The sequence below is a fragment of the Poecilia reticulata genome, linkage group LG4, assembly GCF_000633615.1.
Source record: "Poecilia reticulata strain Guanapo linkage group LG4, Guppy_female_1.0+MT, whole genome shotgun sequence".
NCBI lineage: Eukaryota > Metazoa > Chordata > Actinopteri > Cyprinodontiformes > Poeciliidae > Poecilia > Poecilia reticulata.
In genome coordinates, this window is record NC_024334.1 from 12,352,193 (window position 1) to 12,378,857 (window position 26,665).

General features: G+C 40.5%; 1 protein-coding gene across 2 annotated transcripts in view; it reads right to left on the bottom strand.

The window, feature by feature from the left end:
* dennd1b (DENN/MADD domain containing 1B) overlaps positions 1–26,665 on the bottom strand; it is a 139,229-nt gene that overhangs the window by 84,729 nt on the left and 27,835 nt on the right. For both annotated transcript variants that reach the window (XM_008406565.2, XM_008406566.2), the window contains exons 4-5: positions 3,276–3,325; positions 1,011–1,130 (exon numbers count right to left, since the gene is read on the bottom strand). In XM_008406565.2, the coding sequence (XP_008404787.1) occupies positions 1,011–1,130; positions 3,276–3,325 (170 nt within the window). The remainder of the gene's footprint in view (positions 1–1,010; positions 1,131–3,275; positions 3,326–26,665) is intronic.

Genomic DNA, 26,665 nt, shown 5'->3' on the forward strand with positions numbered 1-26,665 from the left:
GAGAAAGGAAAAACAAAGGCCACGGAAGCTGGCCGGGAAGGGTGGGTGGTATATACGAGTGTGTATGTGTGGGGAAGAGGGGTGCGAGGGGGGGTATGAGGGCACTGTTCTTCACAGCAGCTCATCAGGCCAGCGACAAACCCACGACTGTCCATCAGCAGCCACACAAACACACACAGAGGCGAGAGCGAGCCTTACAGGAGTGCTGCTTCACAAACAGAGAACAGAGGAAGGCTTTGTGCTGCTTTTCCAATTTGTTGTTTCTTAAACTGCTTATTACATTCATTAAAAATTGATCTTTTTACTTTTTTTTCTTAGTTATTATTAAAGTGCAGCAAGCCTGTCCACTGAGATTTTCAGTGCAGTGCTCATTCTTTGTAATGGGTAAGTAATTGCATCTGTAAAGAAAAAAACAACAACAAAACAACAATGTTGCATCGACATTAAATTACTTGGAAATTAACAGATAATAGCCTTTTTTTTAGGAGCATATTTATGCAAAGAGAAATAAAAATTTTCAACGTCCGGGGTCCTCGTTTGTCTGCGCTGTGATAGAAGGAATAAAGCTATAAAAAAATATAAAGACGGCTAAAGTTTTGGATAATTATAGGCACTTCAGAAACATATTTGTGTGGGCAGATAAGAACATAAATTTGTTTTTCTGGCAAAGTGCAGCACGGTGTGAGAATGAATGAAAAGGTTGTTTCAAAAATCTGTGATCATTTCTAAGATGTTGTAAATTAAAAAAGGTTTTATCCTCCACCATACAAAACAAACATGGATACACATATATTTATGATAACTACTTAAGAAATAAGTACAAAATAAAAGCAGCTTGTAAACAATGTATTTATTCACATTTATGGCTACTTGGGATTTGCAACTTTACTTGCATAAAGGTATTTTTCTGACTTTTAATTTAATGTCTTGAAATCAGACATAATCCTTAAAACAAAAAACTTCAATAATGAAGTTTAAAATGACAATTAGAGAGTGGCTGTGTGTGTTACCTGAGGAGACATATGCAGACCCGGCAGCCTTGGGTGAGTCGACAGAAACCAAACCTCTGCTTGCTGTCGATGTCTGTGAGAACAAAGGTGAAGTTCTGCCCCACCTGATTCTGGGAAACCCTGCCGACGACACAGAGAGGCACACGCAGTGAAGGCTAAACAGCCAGCAGTTTATTAATAAATGTGGGAAGAATTAGGAACAATTAATAACAGACAAAATTATGCTAAATTAATGCAGAGGGCTAAAACATTTCAATCAAGGATGGCTCAGTTCTGGTTGACTTAACCTTGAGAATGAACTGCAAACACATTAATACCACATATTTTATGTTTAAAAGTTATAAAATCAAAGCTTCTCTGAGGTTTTGATATAAATATGTATTAAGTTCGATTCACATATCCACCACTAGATGGCAGCAGCTCAGCTTCAGTAAAAGCTCTGCGTCCTCCCTACTCCTCCCTACATCCTTAGCTCCCTGTTCTGTCTTAAGAATGGATCATTTCACATGTTCCAATGTAAAAACTGGGACTTTTCAGATAGTTCAGGCCTGAGCAGATCATGTTACATGTACAGAAACACATGATTTATTCCTCAACTCATCAATAACACTGGCTGTCACAGGTGACCTCAATGACACTTGTTGGTCTCATCATCACTTACACATGAACATGTAATCACTTACACATATTCTGGTGAATATTTAGTTGTTTTCATCAGATCATTGTTATTATCATTTCAACCCTTAAGACATTTTATATCTTTGCAGTTTTGATTTTGTACTTGGGGATGGCATGCAAGACTTACCGTCATCCATGGGTCATTTATGTACCTGCTTTAACAAATTACATTCCAAAGTAATTTTCTAGATTCCACTCAAAGACTACTTTTAGGAAACCGTTTTCACATGACTCCAATTAATAGTAGCTTCCAGCAGGATGTGGCCTGGAGTTATTTCAGTATGATCAGGGGTCTTAATCTGTTTATAAGAGTCAACAGTTCCTAACTAAAGCGGCCATTGGGTAAAAGGCAGGGTTCACCCTGGACATGTCGCCAGTCACACAGAGATCCAGATCAAATAACCGCTCACTCACAGTACAGGGCTATATAGAAAGACCAATTTACCCATCCACCATGTTTTTGGACTGTGGTGTGAACACAGAATGTGACATTATATATTTGAGTTAAATTATGTGTGATTTTCAGATCTTTTTGCAAATATTCTCTGGGCTAATTTTCCACTTTCATCAATTCTTTCCTTGTAAACAAACCACAAAATTTACTCTTGGTTTATTTAACTTAGAAGTTTAATGTCTTTACCATTTAAAAACAAAGATAAAATCAAAAAGGCTCACCTAGGATGCATATGCAATTATTTATTAAATTCTAAACGTTTTCCACAAACATTCATCTTATGGTTATTTTGGTTCTATTCTCATTTTGACTCCAATAAAATCCTACATATGACTTCTCTTGATGCATCCAAAATAACTAGGAAATCCTTTACTTATTTATAGTAAACTATGAAACCAGTTTAGAAAATTACTATAAATCAGTGGTTCCCAAGGTTAGCATAAAACATTCAGAACTTCACACCATGCAGACCATTTTAACACAACCAGGACTACAATAATACAAGATGGTGATTTTATAAATAAAATTGGCATGGTATGGTAAAAGGTTTTTGACGGTAAAGAGTTGGTAAGGTGGTCAAGTCATTAAAGTACCACTGAATGCTTTTATTGTCAAACAGCAGAATTCAGTCAGAAGCAACTTTTTTCCCCATAAAAACCTGAACTTGAGATGGAACTACTTAATACTCATTATACTGGATCCACATTTGACATGAAACCAAAGCAGAAAGACCGTAACAATTAATTATGGGTTTTACTATCTCTAGTCACGCCGCTGTCACAACATTTACCAATGTTATTGAACATCGCGTTTTCTTAATTTCATGCAGTCTGTCCAAGGCATGAAAAAGAGTTTCAGTTTTGTTTTTGTTTGTTTTGAACAAGCAATCCCACCCATGTGGACACGACCACAATAAACACTCATCATTAAGCTCCGACAGTCAGGAAATTGGCAGGTGACAATATCACTAAGTGATTGCAATTTAGAGCTCATCACTGTCACATCTGAGAAGTATAAACTGTACATCTCATTTTCTGTCTTTAGGTGTGAGAAGTGATCAGTTTTTCGAGGTGTGTGAGCAAGTCAAATGAGGTGAAACCAGGAAACGGAGACGGAGAGGAGAGGAATCATACCTTTCCACGTCAAAGGGAAAGCAGAACTTTGGTATTGTCTGAAGAACTTCCTAAAAAACAGAACACAGAAAGAAATAAATCCTTTTAGACATATCACAGAGAAAATGAACAAGATTGTATATTTCAGTATGGAAATTTCTTGGGCCTCCACCAAGTAGGGGTTAGGCTATCAACTGGCAGAACAAAATGGGGATTAATGCTAAACAGTACTGATAGCAATCTGACAAAGTCTTAACATCCCAAACAGTGCAGCCTAAATGCACTTAATTCAAATGAATGGGCAATATAACCCAGTTTATTTGGCAGAACAGAGTGGAAACGTTCCCTTTTTTCCAAGAATAAGGGAGGGATCCTCAATGCACAGCTTGAATAATTAGCAGTTAATAAGTTCATCGATTATCAGGTGCCAAAGGGAGATGAAAGGGCTTGAGAAGAGAGAGAATGGAAAAGAAAAAGAGGGCAAGGGTGGTTGGGGGGGGGATACACAGCACCCAGGCTATGGTGGCAGATTGTAGTGACAATAGGCTAAGCAGCTCTGTGGGGTTAAGAGGTATGGAGGGGGGGGTGCAAGCCTGCAGGGCTTTACCTCCCAACACCTCCCCTGTGGGTCTGCGTGCTCTTGATGCAAGGTAGGGGAGTCGGGGAGGGGGCGCTGGTCTTTTCCACCAGCGGCATATGGATTTAGACAAGGAGCATGAACAGTGCGGTGCACCATATGGGTGAGCCACTCCAGCCCAGCCACACAGAAAGCGAGCGCGGGGTCCCCACTCTGCCTGTCGCTCCGGCTCGTCTTCTCTCTGGCCACTAACCTGGCCCAGAATGGCTGCCAGGTCCGTTCTGGCCGTCTGTCTGCCTGCTACCTCTCCCTCAGTTCTGGTCCTGCTCTGCCAAGCTCAAAGACTAATCCTGGGTACTGGGTGGCTCTCTGCTATGCTCTGGCCTCCCCAGCCGTCTCTCTCTTCCTCTTTCGTTTATTTGCCAAGCTCGGCCACTGAGCTGAGGTTTTGGTCTTTATATATATATATATATATATATATATATATAATTTTATTTTATTTTTTTATTGGACACATCCGAGCAGTGAGTGATGCAGTTTCTCCTCTTCCATCTCCCTGCCTCCCCCAGAGATTGATCCGGACGACAGGTTGGGTTTCTGCTGCTGCTGCTGTCTACTGTCTCTAAGACCTCACCATGGGGAGCAGTCACCGATCCCCCCACCACCCTGCCTCATCAAAACTTAAATCCGTCACCCCGGCACAACACAAACATCGCTCCAGACAGCCAACCAAAAGCGGCAATGAGCTTTGACAGAATGTGTGTGTGTCGTGTGAATCTGTGCATTTAAATGTTATGCTTGCTTCAAGGACTTTGCTCATTCCATCCAAGGCTGGTGAGGCCTGTACATTTATGTGTTTGTGTGGGTGGCTGATTTTCAGTGGGCTATATGTTTCTATGAGAGCCTGTGCCCAGATATGGAGCATTAGGGAGGGGCTGGAGGCGAGGCGGGGTGGGTGGGTGGGTGGGTTTGTGACTGTTTTTCCTTATCTGGATCCATGATAAAATTGAGAACTCAACAAAGACGGATGGTACTGTGGCAGAGGAGGTCTGTTTTTTCGGCGTGTGTGTGTGTGCGACTAAGACTTGGCGTGTGCGGTTGTAAAACTGTCACACACATCAGAGCTGCCATCGTTTTATGCGTTTGCTACTATTATTAACCACAATGCACGCACACCAATATGTTCCAGAGAGCCCTCCCTGGCACACTGCATATGGCACACAAACCCAAACAGACACACACACACACACACACACACACACACACACGGAAAGACGCTCTTTTTCCTGCAAATAAAAACATTCGAGTTGCCAGATTTGCAGTGTTGTTGCGGCCCTGCCCACATCGGGTTTCTGTTTCTGAGTGACAGTCCAGGAGCTGCAGAGACTCTGATCTCACACAGAATCAGCAGGAAGTGAAGTGATGAGGTTGTATTTGTGTAGAGTGTGACATTGAAATCGCAGCTATATTCTCCCTCCATATAAGGAACCTCAGGACGCCATCCAACATATAGGCACTTTCAGACTGTCTGTCTTTAGACGTTAAACAGTCCAGACAGCTGTGCCTTGCAAGCATGTTTGTGAAGTTGGACAAGATCCACCTTTTTTCTTTCTCTTCATCTTCCTAGTATAATGATTTAAGGTGGAAATTTTACACATCCTAACAAAGGCATACAGTTAGGATTTTATAGAATTACATTTAAAGTAATGTTTGTGAAGGTAATGTTCTCTTTCTGCAAAATATGCTCCTCTTTTACCTACTCTTAAAACTACCAAACTTTTCTTATTGTGATCTAGAAATGGACCAGCTTTTGGCATTAAAGCGTAGATAAATAAAACTGTTCTGTTATAGCATTCCTACATTTTCAATTCCTTTAAAGTGGAGGAAAGTAAAAGAGTGAATTTTGTTTTCTCCAGCTGTTGGAAGCGTAGAGTAACAACAAACTCTGCCTCTACTGCATGTTGCTGATGGGTCAGCTGGCTGAAAGACACCCACTGCTCTTTTTCATCTCCAATCAGGAAGACAAATCCTACTACAAGAATGCTATAAGCGCTTTGGTTGTAACGCGGCTACTAATTCACCAGCCAATATAAGCCATCACTAGCAGAAAAAAAAAGTACTTAGCAGGTGTTTATTCAAAATGTTTACCTTACGTTTATGAATCAAAATCCAACTCCACCCATTTTATTCGGTGTAGTTGTACTGCAACTACAAATATTTAAGACACTTCTAAGTTTTTGGTAGTAGGAAACTTAACTTCTTCTCTGATTACTTTGAGATATTTCACCTTCCATCCAAAATGCTTCTTCGATTCTCAACATGGTATAAATATGGCTTATAAGCTCCAGTTGAATGAGAAGCTTCATCATTATGTTTGGATAACTTGCAGAAGCGCAAACTGAGCATCGGAATAGGAAGGAAAGGAGATTTAAATGATTTTGAATGTCTATCTCTAATAAGTTCATGAGTGGCTCGATTAACCACATGTTACAAGCAAGGATGTGGTATGGGCTTTTCGTATTGTGGATGTGCAGCAGAGAAATCCGCAGCAATTTTATGCCAAAATGTCAACATTCACCAGAATCTTAAATTTATGAAATAAAAAATGATGTCAGATCTGAATGTGTGAGAGGGTTCAACCCATAACCTAGAAGTGACCTCTGACTGTAAACAACATCATTGTAGTAGTGACAATCAATGTGGCATACTGCTTTGGCAGCCTAAAGAATACTTAATACTAGTCCATTTAAACTTAAGGCAATAAACATATACCCTGCCAATCTGAAAACATGCAACCATTGTAGTTTTACCTGCAGTTATAACAAGTCTAAAAGTTTAAAGAGGATAATTTGTTTGAAAATCTTTTTGCTCCATGTAAAGACAATGGAAATAAATTTATTTACATTGATCAAATAACATTTTCTAAACTGACTGGTTACCTGGAATCTCACTAGCTGCCAGAGATATTTTGTTTTATTTGACAATATTTTAAGACAAAAGAAAAAAATAAATAAATAAATCTCTCAGTTTGTAAGTACAAGAGTTTTATTTTCTCCTTATACCTGTGAATTCACCCATTATTTTCTTCCTTCATTCTTTTCTGCTTTAACCAAAGAAGACGGCAGCATGTAATTTGAAACTCAAATCTTTTCCACATCTGTCAGTCAGTTTTCTGTTTTCCATTCCCAGCATCTCACCTGTGTTACTGGCAACTCTTAGGCATCTGTAACTCTCTTCCCATCACTAGGCCCTATACCACTGGGATATCTCAACACGACTGGCACAAAGGGGATGTTCTGCTACTATTCCTTAGCATGGTAAACACACACACATATACACGCACACTCGTCCCCCCCACATGCCATTTTCCCAAGACAAAAGAAAAAGAGGCAGCTAATATATTTGCAGCTTTTGCGAGCGGGTGGGAGGGTGAGGGAGGAATCTGCTGCTAGGCTGGGCTTGGCAGACACTGATATGTGTATGTGTGTGTGTGTGTGTGTGTTGTTTATCGTGAGTGGAGACAGGGGTATCATTCAGTGAGACAGAATGCTCTGGGTTCCCCCAGTGGACACTCGTGCTATCACTGCATCACATCACTACAACAGCACTGTGCCCCCACAGGATGACACAGTACAGCAGGGGAGAGCAACAAACTTCACAGCACATAGCGTCACTTCGCTTTTCTCCTCTTAAAAATAGGTCTAAACTTTACTTTTATTCTTGCTCTACCCTAATTCCCCCTATAGAACTATCTGTGTTGAGGTAGGCTATATATATAGTCTGGCATTACACCAGTTTCTTAAAAGACCTGACACAATACTGATGTGTGGGCTAGGCTTGGCTGTCTACCATATAAAGGGATGCACCCGTCTTTAGGCTGGACAACAAGAAAACTGCAAAAACAAAGCTGTACGACTTAAGCCTGTTAAAAATAATTCGTGTTTATAAACTGATTAAATCCCAAGCTCAGAATTAGTTGTGGTGTTTCATTTTGGGTGTGAACTTCATGAGCAATCTACACGTTCCCATGTGCGTGCAAACAGAGAGAAGCAGCAGAGTGGTGTGGAAAAATATGGGCAAAAGTAGAGAAGGAAGGAATAAGGGGGATGTAAAAGAAAAAAAATCCAGGAGGGAGAGAGAGTCAGACAGACAGACAAACTGACAAAAGTGAATGTCACAAGGAAAGGAGAGGTGGAGAATGATGGACAGAGGAGAGTGAGGGGGGAGGAGAGAGAGGGAGGCAGCTCAGTTCATGCCCCTCTCCCTTTGCAGCGAGGACTCCTCCCTGGGGGGGCTCAAGACTTTAAGCCCCTGTCCTGATTTATATTCCCTTGGCTACTGCAGCCAGATCAATGTAGCTAGCTACCCAGTGTAACTGAGTCTGGGTCTGTTCAGCCTGGCCCCCTGAGCCCGCCTGACAGGATGTAGTTTTATAAAAGAAGGAAGGAAGGTAGCAGAAAGAATGGGAATCCAGAACTAGTGGTCCAATACTAAAAAAAAGATTAAACAGATGGCTTTTTTTCTTTTCATGTTAGCCCATTAATGCAAATCATATATACATTACTCAATTTTTTTTCCAGAGCTTTTTGTTAAGCCTCATATTACAAGTAATTCCTACTACCGTATAATGAATCACTGTGAACACTATTTACCTTTCCATGTGTCTTGGCTCATTTAAATACCCTTGAACAGTGGCGCATTTTCTAAAATGTAATTTCCTGTCTGTTAGAAAATCACTTGTATGTATATAAATAAATGTAAACGTATAAAGGGTGTAAAAAGAGGATCATTCATTCCTGAATCTCATTTCTGAGATCAAACGCTGATGTTGGAGGGGAAGGCCTGGCCTTCAGTCTATATTCTAGTACATTCCAAAGGTGTTTAATCAAGCTTAAGGTAGTAGTAGGGGAGGAAAAAAAAATTGATTCATCGAGATGTGGGCATGGATAATTCTGATTGGATTAATAAATGTTAAAAATTACTTTCCTCGATGTTAATTTACAACCTCACTGGGAGAAATCACTTTTACCAACTGTCCCCAGAGCCCACATTTTTGGCAAAAATGCTTTTAATTTTGCAGCATCGTGTTCAGAATGAACTTCAGTTGAAGGAGGTGGTCTCATTTTATTCTTTTAAGGACATTTTTAAAAGGCCACAGAAAAGCAGTCTATGCGTCATTGCTTTTAAACTGATTTATTATTTATTATTTTTAATATTGATATTGATGTTAATGAGTGAAAGTGAATCTGTAAGTGACTATTTCTGCTGCTGCCACTTGCCAGGACATTCTTGTAGAAAAGATTTTACATCTCAAGCAGCTTTTTTATCCTGGTTACATAAAGGTTGATGAATGCAAAAGGCCACACAGAAACACCAAAAATTGGTACCCAGTAAATTCATGGTGACAGAAGAATGAGAAGCTAGCTGACGAGAAATACATCTTGAAGGACATCTTGAACAAAAACCACAACATAATGAGGCCATGCAAAACTAAGCTGAAATATTTAGAAATATTGCAATCGCAAAAAATCATATTGCACGTTTCCACCTGGAAGCTGAAGAAAAACAGCTTGTATTACCTGTCTCCATAAAAGCTAGGACCTAAGAGCAAGCAATGTCAACGCAACTCCTTAACTTGGAAAAGGCAAAGCTAAAAGCAACATTCATTGCAGCTTTTCAAAGATTTCTTTATAGACCTTTGTGCAGTGGTGCATACATTTGTTGGAACAGGAAGAGCCTAGCAAACTGAGGCCACCATGTCAAGAGCATAAAATTGTCCAAAATGTCTTCGTATGGTGCAGCATTAACAGTTTCTCTCACTGGAATTAAAGGGCCAAGCTCAACTACTAAAAAAAGCAAAAGAACTCTGCACCATGATCCCTTCTGCACCAAACTTTACAATCGACATAAAGCAGTCCAGCAAGGGCTGTTCTCCTGACAACCACTAAACCTGGACTCATCTGTTGGATTGCCAGACAGAGAGGCATGATTCGTCCCTCCAGAAAACATGTCTTTATTGCTCCTGATGCCAGTGGCAGCATGATGTAAGGCTTGGCTACAGCTGCTTGGCCATGAAATCCCATTTTATGAAGCTCTCCATGCACTGTTCTTGATATAATCTTAAGGTCGAATGAAGCTTGGTGGTCTGCAGTTATTGACTCTGCAGAAAGTTGGAGACCTCTGCATCCGCTGACCTACTCTGTCATTTGAAGTGGCCTACCACATCTTGGCTGGGTAATTTTTCCTCCCAATCATTTCCACTTTGTTATAGAACCACTGACTGTTAAATCTTTAGTACAGAGGAAATTTCAGAAATGGACTTACAGCACAGGACTTACAGCACAGGTGGCCCACTATCACGATAGCGTGTAGTAATTCTGTGAGCTTCTGAAAGCAATTTATTCATTCACAAATGTTTGTAGAAGCAGTCTGGAAGTCTAGGTGCTTGATTTTTATTGTCAAGCTACTCAAATCTCTGAATCACTGTAATAGCTAATGTGTGGGAGGGTCTGAGGGCATCTAAAATACATTCACCTTTAAACAAGTTGCTTAAAACAAAAAACGATGAATAAACATTAAGCCAGAAATGTACAAATCTGAGATCACAGGCTCTACATCCCTTTTTAAAAATTACTTTGAGAAAACGGTTGTAAAAAAAAAAAAAAAAAGATGCAATATTAGCTGCCAGGAAGCTGCATAAAAACTGAGAAACAGTGTGCTAGACATTTGTAGCAAACACTGACCATTGGCTTAATAGTTCACAATTTGGCAAAAATTAGCATGATGAATCCTCTGTGGAGCTGAATCTTTGAAGAAGGCACATGGTTTTAAGGAGGTTTTGATAAGATCTTAGACAAACGGTACCATTAGGTGGTTTCTTAAGTTCATATAATAAAATAAATGAATTTAATTTTTCTGCATAGAATCTGAATACACTACTCACAGGCATAAGTCTACATTTGCAGTCAGCTCAGAGTACAGTGACATTAACGCTGCATACTTAAGTGTTTATTTAGAACTAGTCATACCATCATTGAAATCATTTTGTTTCTATATTTGAAATGTTCAAAAAAAACATTAGAAACACGAAGACTATCAGAGAAACAAATCTATGGAAACTGCTAACAACCCTTTTCAAACTGACATGCCACTAATTAGATTGGAAGACCACTATGATCTTAGTTCAGCTAACAGCATATTTTATCTCAGCCAACGTATGTTTATAAATATATATAATACCCATGAGTGGAGGCCTGGTATGTCTAAAGAGTTTGAGTTTAAAGTTAGAGGAAAACTTGTTCTTATCTGGATGTTTAATAAATGCATGAAAACTTGCCTGCAAAGGGCTAGCTCATGTGTCATGCAAACTGTGTAAGGCTACAGTGGTTTGAAGCAAGCAGGGACTGCGGTTATCCAGCCGGCCTTCAGCAGCATAATGACATAGTCAGCAGGGCTACCAACACATCAGTGCTGGAACCCACCGTGTCTAAACTCACCCTTCCTTCACCTCTTCCCCCAGCATACATTCATGCCCTCTCCATCACCTCCTCCCATCTTTCCCTACTCCTTCACTCCTTCCATCCCCCCAATCTCCATCCTCTTTCACCTCCCTCCTAAACCCCCTGTCGTCTTTCTAGATCCCCCCTTCCTGCATACCCCACCTTTTTCCTCACCCTCACCAACACCCCTCGTCCCCTCTTTCGCCCCCCCTTTCCCAATTAGTCTGTCTGTGTGCAGCTACCCAGCCGATCTCTGCCCATCCGCCGGTGCTGGTTTGCTCACCCAGCCCCTCTGGCGAACATGACAAAGAGAGATCCTCAGTATTCAAACAGACACACTACTTTCAAATGCCGAATGGCAGGGTCGACCTGGGTGCAGCTTTAAGCAAAATATTCAAATTTTCAGCCTTTCTTTTTTAAGAATTTGCATGGATATGCATTCATTTGCAACGTGTAAAGGCACAAGGACAGCTGAGCCTTGGTAGTTGAGGGAGAGAGGAAAAAATAAATAATGCAGAATAAAAATGTGTAATGGTCTGAAGCCTCACATGGGCTAAACGTGGTGCAATAAAATGAAGGGGAAAACTGGATAAAAACACAAAGATACAAGCAAAACCCAAGACTCAAAGTAGCTGTGAAAACAATAACTGTTAATATTTCAATGGGAACACAGAATGTTTGTGTTAATTACTGTAAATTTCTTATTTCTGCTCTGATCTGATCTTTGATTTCAAGATCCAATATGGCAACTCCTCACATCAAGAACAGTAAGCTGTGGTGAAAACGTGTATATTTTATAAGACACACTTGTCAGAGTGCGTATAAAATCAATGCTACATGTAGCGACTGTGACTCTAAGCTGAACAACTTAAAAGATGTGTTTGCATGTAGAAAGTATGGCTTAAAATAATGTTTGCTTTAAGCCATACTTAAGAGGTACTATGAACAATGGCTATTTCAGCATAGCCATATTGGAATACAGACTTCTGTGAACGCTGTTCATTTCACTCATGCTCTGCTGGAGTCCCAGTGGCCAAGTTAGACTGGTAGATGTCCGTGACTCTGTGTCTCTTCTTTTTCTGAATTTCTTTGTGTTACTTCTTCATAGCTTTCAGCCTACTTCATGTTGTCAGATAGGTTCTATTGGCTTTATTCTGGCCATAGGTGCATTTAAAAATATGCACTTTTAAGTAAATTGTTTTTGAGATTTAAACAATATAGAAGTTTTTGCAACTTGTTTCCTCTAGAATAATATTTCTTTTATAATTATCATTTCATCTTCATTTATACAGGTAAATCTCAGTGAAACATTAGGTCCTATTTTGAAGTGTGAACTGTTTGCAGTCAGTGACCCTAACCTTTTTGAGAAGAAATGGGAAAATCACATCTCCTGGGTATACTCAACATGTAAGACCAAGATGAAACTTTAACCTTCATTGCCGTTTTCAGGAAGAATTCAGAAAACTATTTATGAACCTGAATATCACTGAAGAAGGCAAACATAGATGAAAGTGGAAAAAAGTGTGAAAATGTCATGAGAAACATATCTGGTGCTAACACAGAGGGGACCTTTAAAATGCAGAAGAACAGATGAAAATGAGTGACAGTGACCCAAAAAAAACGTGACAGAAACCAAGCAGAAAGCAAAGAGATGAAATTTAGAGCAGAAAAAAAAAAGACCTGCAGAACTGCAGGGAAAGAAGAAGAACAATGGGCAGAGGTAGTGTCTCCTCTGGACGCTGCAGACCTCAGACCCTGCAGAGATTCCTTTCATTAGGCTTTAATAGTATGCTGCCGGTTTGCCATTCTGACCCGCGCTCTGTGCCGGTAATAAGAACGGCCTTCAGAGCCGGACCAAAGCAACACAGCTGCTTTAGCAGGGGGAAGGTGGGACGGAGGGGTGCGGAGAGGGGGGCACATGAACCGATGAGGTGCACTTTTAAAACTGACACGGGGGCGTTACATTTTCACATTCTTGCTCACTCCGTTCCCGCTGATTGGTGAGAGATGGGAGGGAGCAGTTGTGTCTTTCTGGATTATTATTAATTCCCTCTTCATGTTTTTGATCCCAATGAGTCCTCTGACGCAGAGCGTCTCCGGTGAACGGGGTTATTGTGATTAACAGCAGTCCCGTGTTATCAGAGCCTGTCTTCAGGAGGTGTTGAAGGTGGCAGATTGATCCTCAGGCCTTCTCAAACACTTTCCAAACCCTGACAGGTACGATATGTGTTCGTGTATTCATAGCACTCGCACAAGGAGAGACACTGCAGCAAAGAAAGACGCGTTTCCAAATCTTGCTTCAGGAACCTGAAGGACATAACGGGGAATAAACCAAGGACAAAACGAAGGCCGTGCGTTTGGGCCTCCTGCGAGCCGCTCAACAGCATGTTTCCACAGGCTTCAACCTTACATTCACCTTTAGATTGCAGAAGTAAAAAGTAAGAAGTCATGCATTTTACTGCACTTATGTCATTCTGCAGTATAAAAAAATAAAAATAAACACTAAATGTTTCCATTAGGAGGAGTTAAAGAAGGACATTTTGGCTTTATATATGCAACATTTAATTGTTATTTTATTTCATTGACTCAGTTTAGAAAGATTAACATTTATATAGATTCGTTACACACAAAGTAATTTTTAGGTGCTTTATTTGTAGTAAATTTAAAGATTATACTTTAAAGCAGTGGTCTCGAACTCAAGTCCTCAAGGACGGTCCTGCAACTTTTAGGAGTTTCTCTGCTTCAGCACACCTGGCTCCAATTTGAGCTCATTAGCAGAGCTCTAAGGGCTTTACTGCAGCTAGTGAGGCAGCTTAACTATTTAGTTCAAGTGTGTAGGACAAGGGACACATCTAAAAGTTGCAGGACTCTGGCCCCCAAGGAATGCAGTTAGAGACCACTGTCTTAAAGCTAAAGGAGACTCAAAAGAGAGAGAGCATTAAATTGCCATTGCTAAACAATCCGGCTGCCCTGAGCACTGTATCCAAACGTATTAATGGAAAGCTTAGTAGAAGAAAATAATATTGCTGAAAAGGATGAACAAAAAAAAACACACAGGGATGCATTCAGAACCAGGTATAAACTTGTTGCTTTAATCTACTCCTAAGCCAGAAATGTCAGAAGCATCTTACCTGGAAAATTTACTGGACTGTCGCTTATTTGTCCAAAGTCATGCATTTTCAGATGAAAAGTAAAATTTGCATTTCATTTCAAAGTCAAGATAACAGAGCCTTGAGGAAAAGTGGAGAGGTAGAGAATTCAAAATGATTGAAGGCCAGTGAGAAGTTTCCACAGTTAATGATATTTTTGGGAGTCATGTTATTGGCCAGCAAGCTCACCTGACCCAAACTCCCTACTGGACCTATGAAGTGTTGTCAAGAGGAAAATGAAGGACACCAGGCGTGAAAATGCAGAACTTTAGCAGAGCCACAGGATTATCAACTCCATGGATCTATTGATGCAGAAATCCATCCAAAATAAGCACTGACCAAGTACTGAGACTATAAATTCAGTGACGTGCGGTCAGGGGAGGCAGGTGAGGCAGAGCCTCACCTGTCATCATGGAAAAATAATGTAATAAAATCATTTATAAAGATATTTTCACCTGGTGGTTTGTACTATAGAGTACCTATTTTTCATTTAGTTTAACCAAATCTGATTTTTTTTTCTTCAAAATCGCTGAATTTTCTCATTTTCCCATTCAAATTGTTAGAAGCGAAGCCGGTGAGGCAGCAGCGAGCTGTGCCTCACCTGGGATTGCGCAACCACTCGCTAACTGCCATTCTATGAGAGCATCCTCCTCCTGTCTGTACGTCGCCAATAAAATGGTTAAGAACATTTAATGTATGAACTGATTTTCCATAATTTAGCTTATGTATTTAATGTACTGTGTTTTTATTGTCACCAACTGTGTGTGTAACATGTTTCGTGTGCTGAGGAGCGATCAGAAACGGCAGAGAACAGATTCGAGGTGAGGCTGGCAGTTCTCGTGGCTCATCGCTGGGGGCACTCATGATCCCAGACATTGTTACTGCACAACTGCAGAGTAAGAGATGGTAACAGCGATCTAGCCGAACAGTAGCTGCGCTGATTCAGAGAGCGAGGTAGATGTGGTTTTGAGTTGTACTTTAACGGTTTCTCYCTTTGCTGTTAAGCACAGCACGGACTTAATAATATCTACATGTCTAAGTTTGATTGAGATAACCGAATTATTCTGCGGCGGCGGCGCGGTTAAGCATCACATGTTAAAGAATAGTCTTTTTGCCCTCCAGCATTGTACACATGCGCAAAATTCCCTTATGTAAACAATAACATGTAGGGGTCTAGATTTGTAAATCTGATCATAATTAAGTCGGTGCCTCACCAGCTATGAACCTCACCGCACATCACTGTATAAACTATATTTACATGTTCATGTCCAATGGCTGGCTGTACCTCAGTCCATGTTTAATTAGTATGATGAAATTTATTAAACCTTATGGGACATTCTAATATACTGAAATACACCTGGAAGACTAAAATTATCTTCTGGAACCTCCACTGTCCCTGTTTGACACCTGTAAAAGGAGTCAATTCCAACATAACATTTTTTAATGCTTAGTCCACTTTGGACCTACCAGTGTTGTGAGGTGAAAGGGCAAACTGCTTAGAGCCAATAGGTATGGACCGTCAGCAATAACAATGTGCATTATTCTAGAGCCAATACCCTGTCCTGCCGATGTCCTTTCCACACATCACAGATGGGCTCAGACAGGGCAGAGCAGCAGTATTATGCCTCTGCTGAGATTTTCCACTGAATATATTACCATGTGATAGGAAAAGAGACATCTCCCCCTAACACACACACAATCTCTCTCACACAAACACACACGGTAGTGTTGGGCCAAGAGAGCTGCATATGCCCCAAACATACAAGCATTGGTTTCATTAATGAAGTGCCAGGAGGAGAGAGCGAGATATAGAGATGGCAAGAGTGTGCGTGTTCCTGTGTGTGTGTGCGTGTGTAGCTAGAAGCCAAGGGGGGGGTTTCCTTCTTTAAGCTTTCAACTCCCACTGGGCTAAGCTCGACTGTATGAACCCTGATGTGGGCCTGCCTCCAACACATGGCGTCACAAATACATACACACACACAAACGCGCACACACACAATAAGAACGCATACACAGCAGCTCAGCGGGAGAGCCGTAGCCCAACACGGGGCTGCTAAACATTTGGCTGCGGACGTCTCGTTGACAGATGTACAAGGAATACTGCGAAGAGGGTCAGGTCATTGCTGCACCCTCTTCTTCTCCCTTCCTTTTACTGCCCTTGTTTCCAACACCCTATTCCTTTGCCATTCCTTCCATCTCTGTCTGTGATTGGAGCCTTGGGGTTGTGCCATAACTGGGGTAGTTCAGAGAAAATACTTGCTAATTAAGCCACAATGTCCTTTGCAACACAGCTATGTTAACGGGCTGCGGTCGGTTTGGCATCATATATCTAAATATTACTTTTTCTGTTTGAAACAAAACAACTTGAAACCACATACAGTGTCCTCTTCCTTCCCGTGAATGGCAGTTCCCACACTTGGGGTTTCTAGCAACTTCAAATTCACAAGCCAAGCCTCACTATGCATTGCACACTAATATTGAGCACGGAGTACTGAGAAACCAATATAGAGTGCAAAAACTAATCAAAGCAGAACAATCCATCGACCGAACCTAAACAATGTCCCTGTTCCCCATTCTAAAATCTCTGTTCCTTTAATTTGGCACTGTGCATAAAAGCCTTCAAAACCCAGAGTATAAAAGCAGATGGATAGTTTATTAGGTATATTAGGTAGCCCTATACAACTTCAAACTTAGGATCAAGCAGAGAAGGTAAGAAAAGAGCTTTAAGTGACATGAGAATGTCATGAATGTTGGTTTGAGAATTTCAGAAAATGCAGATCCAGTAGGATATTCATGGATAACCATCTCTCACTTTTACAGAGAATGTCCTGAAACAAAAGAAAATATTCTGAGTCACAGTTCTGCAGCTTGTCTGATGTGGCAGACTGGTATGTGCAATAGTGGCTAAAACAACCACGTGTTAATGCCAAAGTTTCTGGAATATTACTGCTGAATACACAACAAACTAACCCTAACACAGTCACAGAAGGCCACTGTTGTCAGCTAATCACACCAAACTTACCATACAATTCACAAAGGCTCAACCAAATTTGAAAAATAATGATTGGAAAATTGTTCACTGGTCCAATTAATTAATTTTGGCTGCAACATTCAGATGGTAGAGAAAGTAAGGACACATTTTCCCTTGTATCAAAGGTTCAAACTGGTGATGTTGAATATTTCCTTTATATCAAGTAAGCCCTGTTTAATTGAGGAGTTTCCAACTATACAACCTGGCTTATGTGTTTTTAACTGGCTAGATTGAGGGTGGGGTGACATACAACTAGTTTCTGTACTGGACTGAATGCTCCCAGGTCCATGTCAGCTCACATTCTTGTCATCTTGAACCGTCTCAGTTGTTGTATGTGTCAAATACTTTCGGTTTTTCAAAATGAAACTACTCACAGTTTAATAATCAACACCACTAAAGTTACAAAACATTAAATTTTCTGAATAGGGCCAGAACTAACCAACCCACAGACCAGCGGTGGTCCAAGTCCCAGAGGTTAGGGATGTCTGGTGTAAAGGCACAGCCTACCTATTTTTGTTGAAGGACAGTTAACTCCTCTTCTAACGGCTGCTTCCAACAGGGCGATACACCATCACACAAAGCCATCTCCATATAATAGAGCACCTTCAGGATGTGGTGCATCCCATCACTGATGTGCAGCTGATATATATATATGCAGCAACTGAATGATCCAATCATGTTATCAATGATCAATGTCTAAATGTCTCCATCTCTTTATTGATTCTGTGGGGCAAAGAGCCACAGTTATTTTGAAGACAAAAGAGGGTCAAACATGTACCAGCAATGTGTACCTATGAACAGGGCTCAAATTTAAATGATCCTGTCAGTTGAGTTGTAATTTATTTTATCAATATTAAAAAGAAAGCCTAAAGATTTGGCATCATCCAAGTTGAAAAGCCCAACTGTTGTGCTACAAGAAATTGCATTAAAGCTCTCTTTTAAAGAAAACTTTAAATATTACATGCATCCAGGGATTCCTTAACCAGAAAACGCATTGGTTAATCTCCTGTTCACCTGCAGCTTGGGAAACACAAGCAGATAACGGCTCCTCTCTCTTCTGCCAAAACACACTCCCACTTTCTTTTCTGCCAGTCACTGGTTGATGTTAGAGAGATGTGAGCAACGGGGCGTAAAAGTACTTCCTCTGCTCTGTTTCTCCCTCTCCACCACCCTTCTTCTCCCAGGAAGCCAGCCCCAGAGGTCAGCGCAATCAGGACCCATGAGCAACAACGGGGCGTAGTTAGGCATCCAGCTCAGTGCCCGAGTCAAAGGCCAGCTTAGCGGGGCGAGACTGTCCATTAGGCAGGACCCTGGAACACCTCAGGGATCTTAGGTGAAAAGGGTTAGGGAGAAGAATAAAAACAATATCAACCCAGACGCATACACAGATATATTCTCAAAGACATACAGAGATCATATGAGGCCTTGTTTGACACTGCTGTCAGGATGCAGTGAAGGGGAAAGACAAGACCCTGTGACACACCGAGACATCATAGGCATAAACAAATACACACACATTTAGACCTCTCAACACATGAAAACACAGAGGGGTAAGACAGGATCCTTTTTTTTTTTTTTTCCAAACCAGCCTCCCATACCTCATACCATGATGCCGTTGCTTTATTTTATACTCAACAGTGTCACAGTTTGAGGGGACTCAAAGGAACCAGTGTCTAGAGATGGCAGGTAGCTTTTTAAACAAGATTTTCAGGCATTTAGTTCCACAAATTCACATTTTTAAAATAGCAATAACATAAGGAAAACAAGTAATTTTCAAAAAGCCATTAGCTTAAAACTAATGGCTTCTGTGAAGAACAATGGATCTCTCAGGTCCCTCTCTTATTTAATTTTTCCAATATTGTTTAGTGGCTGCAGGTGCCCTTAATGTCCCACATGTCTCTTTTATTCCCTTGTTCAAATGTTCACACATTTTAAACATTGTGTGTTCCAACTAGACTTTGATGTATGTAGGATGTTATGTGATAAACCAAATCAAAGTAAATTTTGAAGAAAAAGGAAAACAATACATTGACTTTCTATATTTCATGCAAATAAAAACAGTAACTCCACACTCTCCACACTTCAGGTGGGAGAATCCGTTGACAAGACAACTATTATTTAAGGAGTAGTGGTGCAGGTATGGCTTCCTTTGGCTTTCTGTCTTATTAAAGGAAATTCATAAGAACCCTAAACTGTTCTTTGTCACAAGCCATGAAGACAAAGCAACCTTGTGGGAGAAGGTGCTTTGGTCAGGTGATACCAACACATATCTTTAGTCACCCTCTAGCAGGATGACACTGACCATTCAGCCAGAGCTACAAAAGGTATCTTGCAGCATAGGGCTAGTCTAAATCACCTTTAAAATCTGTGGCAAGACTTGAAATATGGTGTTTAAATTAAATATCTTTATTTAATTTTGCATAGCTCTCATCTTACCAAAGTCACTCAACCTCCAACCTCCAGTAAACAACCTTAGCTGATTTCCTTTAACTGCAAACATTCCCTTTGACCACTTCAACAACATTTTCTTGCACCTATTGTTTTATTTGCACCTGCTTCCTTTGGGTGCTGTGCAGCGTATCATCTGAGGCTCACATATCATTGTGTTCAGGTTAGTATCTGTGACCCCATGCTACCCAACCTTTGCACACCCACATGGACTCCTCCACCAACACATCTCACCCTCCATCTTCTTCTCTCCTCAGGGTCAACACTCAACTCCCTCTGGGACAGAGTCACCAATCATGTCCACGGGCTCCTCTCCATTACCTCATTCCCTCAGACCACCTCTTCCTCACCAACCCCATCGACCCCCCTCCCCCCTCCCCCGTTCCTGCATCCCCCCCATCCAGAGTCAGTCCACAGAGCTGCAGCCACCAATCACAGCGTGTCAGCCAGACTGTCCTGATGGAGAATGGTGTCAGAGCAGCTCTCAGAGCTACTGAGGACGAAGCCTCGAGAGACCGCCCTCCTCTTTTCTTCTACTTGTCTTTGTCCGTCTCTCAGTGTTTCTGTCTGGCTGATGACACATTAAGCTTTTGTAATGGATTTACAGAACTACAAGAACCCAGTTTGGCCTCAAGCCACATCTAATGAAGGTGGCTAGTGGTATAGACAAAATAATGCAACAGCAGAAATAGGGATGCAAACAATTAATCATGAATAACTGTCGATTACTGATTTGCTAGATTAAAATTAGTTTGATTATTATTAGTTAATCCAATCGATTAGCTAATAACATCTGTTTAGACCTTCTTTTAGTGTTCCAGTTTGGCCACATCCCTGAAGAGGGCGCCACTGGTCATGGAGCCAGTTGTTAGTGAAACAAAGATGGCGGAGGGTGCGTCCCTCAACAGGAAAGTGAAACAGTTCAAACATTGTCTGGTGTGGGATGCAAAATGCTCTTTATGAGGTCCTATTTAGAAATGTAAACACCCAACACGCTCAAGCAGTTTCTGTCCACTTCATTAGCATGGGGTGGCAAGTAAAGTCTGCCGTGAATATCTCTCTGTTCATGTGGGATTAATGCGTCACGTTTTATTCTTTTCATCTTTTCTTTTCAACGACCTAAGAAATTCTCGTTTTGTCATATTTTATAAATATGTCTTGGGTTAATAAAGTGAGAAAACGACAATTCTCTGTTTATTCAATCAGTATTTAATACAGCTGGCAATATTTTAAAAAAATATTATGTGCTCTTAAATCCAGTATATTATGAAAACAGCCGTTTGTGTTATGGAAAGACAGTCATCCCCATAGAAAAGAGAATACTCAGGGTTTTTTAGGAAAATTGTCATTTATCAATTAATCAGTAGTCAATTAATAAAATCAATCAACTTTAGATGAATTAATCAATAACTTGCATCTCTAAACAGAAATAGATAAACAATATAATAAAATTGATAACACAGGCAAAAAAGGTAAGCATATGCAGAGCATTTCACAACATAACTGTAGTTGGATCAAACGTTTCTATTGCCAAAATGCCCGGGTCTGGGACAGTCGGAGGTAGAAGCGGACAGTGTGATCTAATTTGTTTGTATTTACCACTTAGCAAGTGTTTATTTGGATCCTCGATTAAACTCTGAATTCTTTGAATCAGAAAAGAATTTAATGATTAAAGAAGCAAGGAAGCATTTATCCTTCTAGGACGATTAAATCCAATGTAAAACTTAAACAGCATGTCTTAAATAAGAGCTACAGGCCTGTTTTTCCAAACATATGAACAATTTCTTTGATAAAGTCAATGACTCCTCCCTGCAGAGCCCTCATATTCTAAATTCGCTGAGATCATAAAGCTGCATGACAGGAAGTCAACAATTGCTTATAAAAGGAACTGGGAGATTTTGGAAAGCTTTACAAATTGATTATACATAGCCGTACGTGTCCATATCAAAGCAGAGATATTTCTTTAGTATCGAACCCTCACATGCAACCTTGGCATAAATGAAAGCAGCGTCTCGTACAGTCAGCTCGGCGCAGTATGCAGCAGCAAGATCAAAGGTTCCTTATTACAGTAAAATGTGCGGAATAGCCACGAAGAGTTAACATCAACTTTAGTTTACAGTTCATGTGGGGCCTTGGAGTGAATTCTATTTATAATTCAATATTTCCTTTATTCCTCCCTTGATACTACCAGACTGGTAGAAAAATAAATGTAATTTGTGTGTAATTTGCATTTGCAATATCTTGTAGCAGTATTTTGTGAGGCAAAAGGATAAGGATTGTGGAAGTAAGGAGGTTGATGACCACGCAAGGCGGAAAATACAGTAAACCCAAAGATGAATACATATGCATGGAAATAAAATGAAGGTAAAAAGAAAGAACTGAACAAAGAGGATGAGAACAAACATTAAGAGATACTTTATTATTTTAAAACAGATTGACATTGAAAGCCTATAAAAACAAGCAGAGTTAAGTTTTTATGTCGGTTCTTTTTTAAGCATGTCAAATATCTTCAGGTTTCTAATCATTTTAAAAACTAAGTCAAAGTATTCCTGAACCATTTTTGCTTGGTGCCATGTGTTTTCCAGGCAAGCAATACACAAAAACTAGCCGTACTCTTGATGTAAAACAAAATTAGATTGATCTTTATCCTATTATTCCAGATTCCAGCAGTGATAGTTTCATGCAGGTTGTTGTTGGTGACCCAAATGCAACAATATGTACTCCAGCCTTCAGCTCCACAAAGGAGGAAAAGAGCCCTAATCCTGGTAATGAGGCCTGTGTATTTGCGTATTTCTCTATCAGAACCAGCATTAATGTCTGTCAATTTGAGCTACTGGGCTACACAAAGCAGCATCAACTCATCAGTGGCCATAATATTACATCTAATCAGTGTATTTCACTCTGAAAACTAACTGTGAAACATAATCACAGACTAGGGGGAAATAACACCCCTGAAGCCAATCACGCCGTTTTCTTTTTAAGCACAAACATACAGCTATTTGCATTAGTGTATGTTTGTGTGGACATCTTACTGAGGAGATACTAACAGCCTTAGTCTTCAAAAGATCCTCTGTTTGTGAAGCTTGCAGAGTGTTTATCGTATCGTCATCTGTTCTTCACGGGAGAAGTCGGCCACCAGCGCTGCATACGCCACGCAGGGGTTAGCTAGATGTAGCTGGTTGTATCCTGTGTCTGTTCTGTCTGCCGATTTCCCCTCGACAACTTTGGGATGAGATCTAAGAGAAAACGGACAGATTTCCATCTGTCTGCTTCATTTGCAAAAACATAAAAAAAGACGAGAAAAAAACCCTCTTATGATTCAAATATATGCTTTAGCCACCTCTCCTTTCCCCTCCCTCTCTCTTACATCTTTCCATCTCTATCCAAGTGGCATCTGTAGATGACCAGGGCATCGAGAGTCTCGAGGGCTGAAGGAGGAAAAGAGGAAGGAGGAGGGGAAAGACGAGGAAAAACAGGAAGAGAAAGAGAGAAAGAGGCAGCAAGCCCCTCTCACTTCAGATTTCCCTAGCACCACCCCGGCGTGTCAGCCAGCCTGCAGTCTGTTCTCCTTTGAGCTTTCTATTCTACCACTGAACAGAAAAAGAAAATCAATTCATATTTCCATAATCCACTCTCCTGTCTGTCTACACGCCTTCCCTCCCTCCATCCCGCTCTGTCTTCCTCCCTCTTTCCGTCTCCCTCCCCTGGGGAAGACTAACCCCTCCACCTCGATCCTACGGCCTACAAATGTCATTACGCTGCGCAACAATAACGGCCTAAACAAAAGGAGGCCTTGCTCTGAGCTCTGAGTCCCTCTGCAGAGACTGTTGGCTGCTGCTGCCATATGCTGGCCAGCTCAGGCCACAGAAGACAGAGACTGTGGCTAGAGGACTCCAGCCTTCAGCTCCACAAAGGAGGAAAAGAGCCCTAATCCTGGTAATGAGGCCTGTGAATACCGCCTTTATGTATATGAGGGAAAGAGACCAATCCCTTTGTACACAGCACACTAACTAGCCAACTTAAGGACCGTCTTATGCACACAAACAACTGACTGAAAGAGAAGTGGGGATGCTGGAGATACAAGACGGATGAGGCTCACGTAAACGCAAACACATCTTTCTTAGATTCAGATATGTATAAATCTCAAACCGTTTTCTTTTCTTTATGTCTTATTCTGATAGCATGCCTTGGTTCTTGTGGGGCAGATATAAATTGCCTGAAGCATCTTTCTACAAGTCTGTTTATTCCTCAAAGTGGATCAGAGAAGCAGTAGAGCTGTTTAAACCTAAGTGCCAGACTGCTGTGTAAACTACAGCGGGTGTTTTTTGAACCTGTTTACGTTACCTTGCACATTTATTTCTACAGTCATCTGTCAAATACTTCGATTTCTGTTCTCTGGCCACTTTTAGCTGAATAAAAACCTGCATGGTTTGGTTTTCTTTTGCTATTTGCTGCACTTAGACGAAACCCATAGAGATTAAGCATGTGATGCTCACTGGTACCAAGATACAACACTCAAAGAGTTCAAAATCCTTTTTCACACAGCAGTGTAGTGGATAAGGGAAAAACTGCACTGCCTCTCCCCAAACCTTTACCTCTGGACTGCCGGTCAGCTGGCTGAAAGGGGGCTCCTTGCACTTCTTTCCCCATTTACAAGAAAGAGAAATTCATGATGTTGAAACATTAGTGCCGCCCATCTCTCTAATTGTATGCTATTTTGAAACTACAAACTGATTACCTTACCAGGCATGGTAAGATATAGCCTACCAAGATAGCCTGACCAATTAGCCACCAATATCAGCTTGATCTACTTAGAGCAGTGGTTCTTAACCTGGGTTCGATCGAACCCCAGGGGTTCAATGAGTCGGTCTCAGGGGTTCGGCGGAGCCTCTACCGCGGAGGTAAAGACACCGCGGCAGAAACACAATATTAGACACAGGTGGTAAGAACACCTCTATTTGTACTTAAGCCTTCAGTCTTCTTGACGTCTTACATACCAACTGATTACCTTGAATCTGACTGACCTAAAATGTAGCTTTGCTTACTATTTGGATTTTCATGACATTTTCTTACTCAACCTTTCTATCTGGGTAAAAGGTTGTAGCAACCTCATGTTCTGTAGTTGCTTTTCTTCTGCTTGAATTTAGGTATTTGTACAGGTGTAATAAACTTTTATTGCTTACATCCAAATAAACAAAAAAAGGAAAGGTGATGTTTGGGAATTGCCTTAGCCAGAATTCAGAATTAAATCTGATTCAGGGGTGTGAACTGGAAAGGTCTTCACATTCCAAAGCTTTCTAGAGTAAAAGTGAGAAAATATTGACAGTTTAAGATTTATTATGGTGAAAGACTTCATGCTGAAGACTAAACACTGAAATACATGGTTTAAGCATTGGTTCAAGGATATGCACATTGCAACTTTCTTACAATTCCCCCACTAACAGTATTGTTTATTTTTCATTTAAATTGTAATTATAGTATTAGTATAGGATGTAGATATTATGAATGTAATATGCTACATCACTTTATCACCAGTGCAAACACTGAAATTCTCCCACAAACAACAGATCAGGACTTGTCACATGCTGATGAAGCACAGGAGTCTGATTCAACCTCATGTGCTGCTTACACAGTTATACTAATATACTCCTGCATTAAAGCATGTGAGATCATTCTGATCAACTTGGATCTAAAGTGTTTTGCTCTGGAGGTGAATTCAGACAGGGAAAATAAAACAGACACCCTGCTGAGGCGGAATATTTTTCTTGGGGGGGAAAGAGCAGGCCTTTCAAATAAAATTTGATCAAATCAAGAGCGCTTACCGTCCCCTCGAGACAGCTGCTAAAATCTGTGACTGGCATGAAGGATAATTTAGTTCCTGGGTCCTATTTAGTTGTTTATAATATAATGATGCCGAGTTCATGTTCAACAATGGTAAGTGCAGCTAAATGAAGTGACAGGAGGCAACAGAGGTAAATACTGAAACAAAACAGCGGTGGAAGAAAATCCCAGGATTATGCATCATTCTTTCTTCACTGATTTGCACATAACTGAATTAATGATCATGATTGTAACAGATATATGGTATGTGTAAATTAATCTTGATTTATTTGTATCTTTTTATGAGCTGTAATGTAGCAGGTCGGAGGGCTCAAGAGCTTACTGTGATACATCACATCAGTTCAGTGAATCTTTGGACGACAAAGAATCAGAAGCATAAAATGTCACCCAAACTTAATAGTTTTAAATATTTATTAAGATTTTGAGCCTGATCATATAACGCCTTCTTGTAAGCTAGAAACTTGTCCCCCGCCCCCCACACACACATTCAGTGAATGCAGGTAACAAAACCCTGATGAGGAAGTTGTTACCATCTAAAGCATTTTTAGTTTTAGTTTCATGTCAAAGAAAGAAAACAACAAGCAATCATCACGTAAAGACGACTAAAAAGCAGCTCTAAGGTTCAATAATTGAATGAATAGCTTAACAATCTAACAGAACAGCAAATTAGAACTTTTCTTCTCAAATATTACGTTTGTCACACTCACTATTTTCAAATGATCTTGTGGAAAAAAAATTAAGTCTTATGGTATGGTTACATTTTAACTGTAGTAACAAGTTAAAGGCCAACTTACTGTTTCCATCGAGTTTAATATATTTTGAGACCTTAATTTTAGATGCATGAATTTAACACTTTTTATGATTTT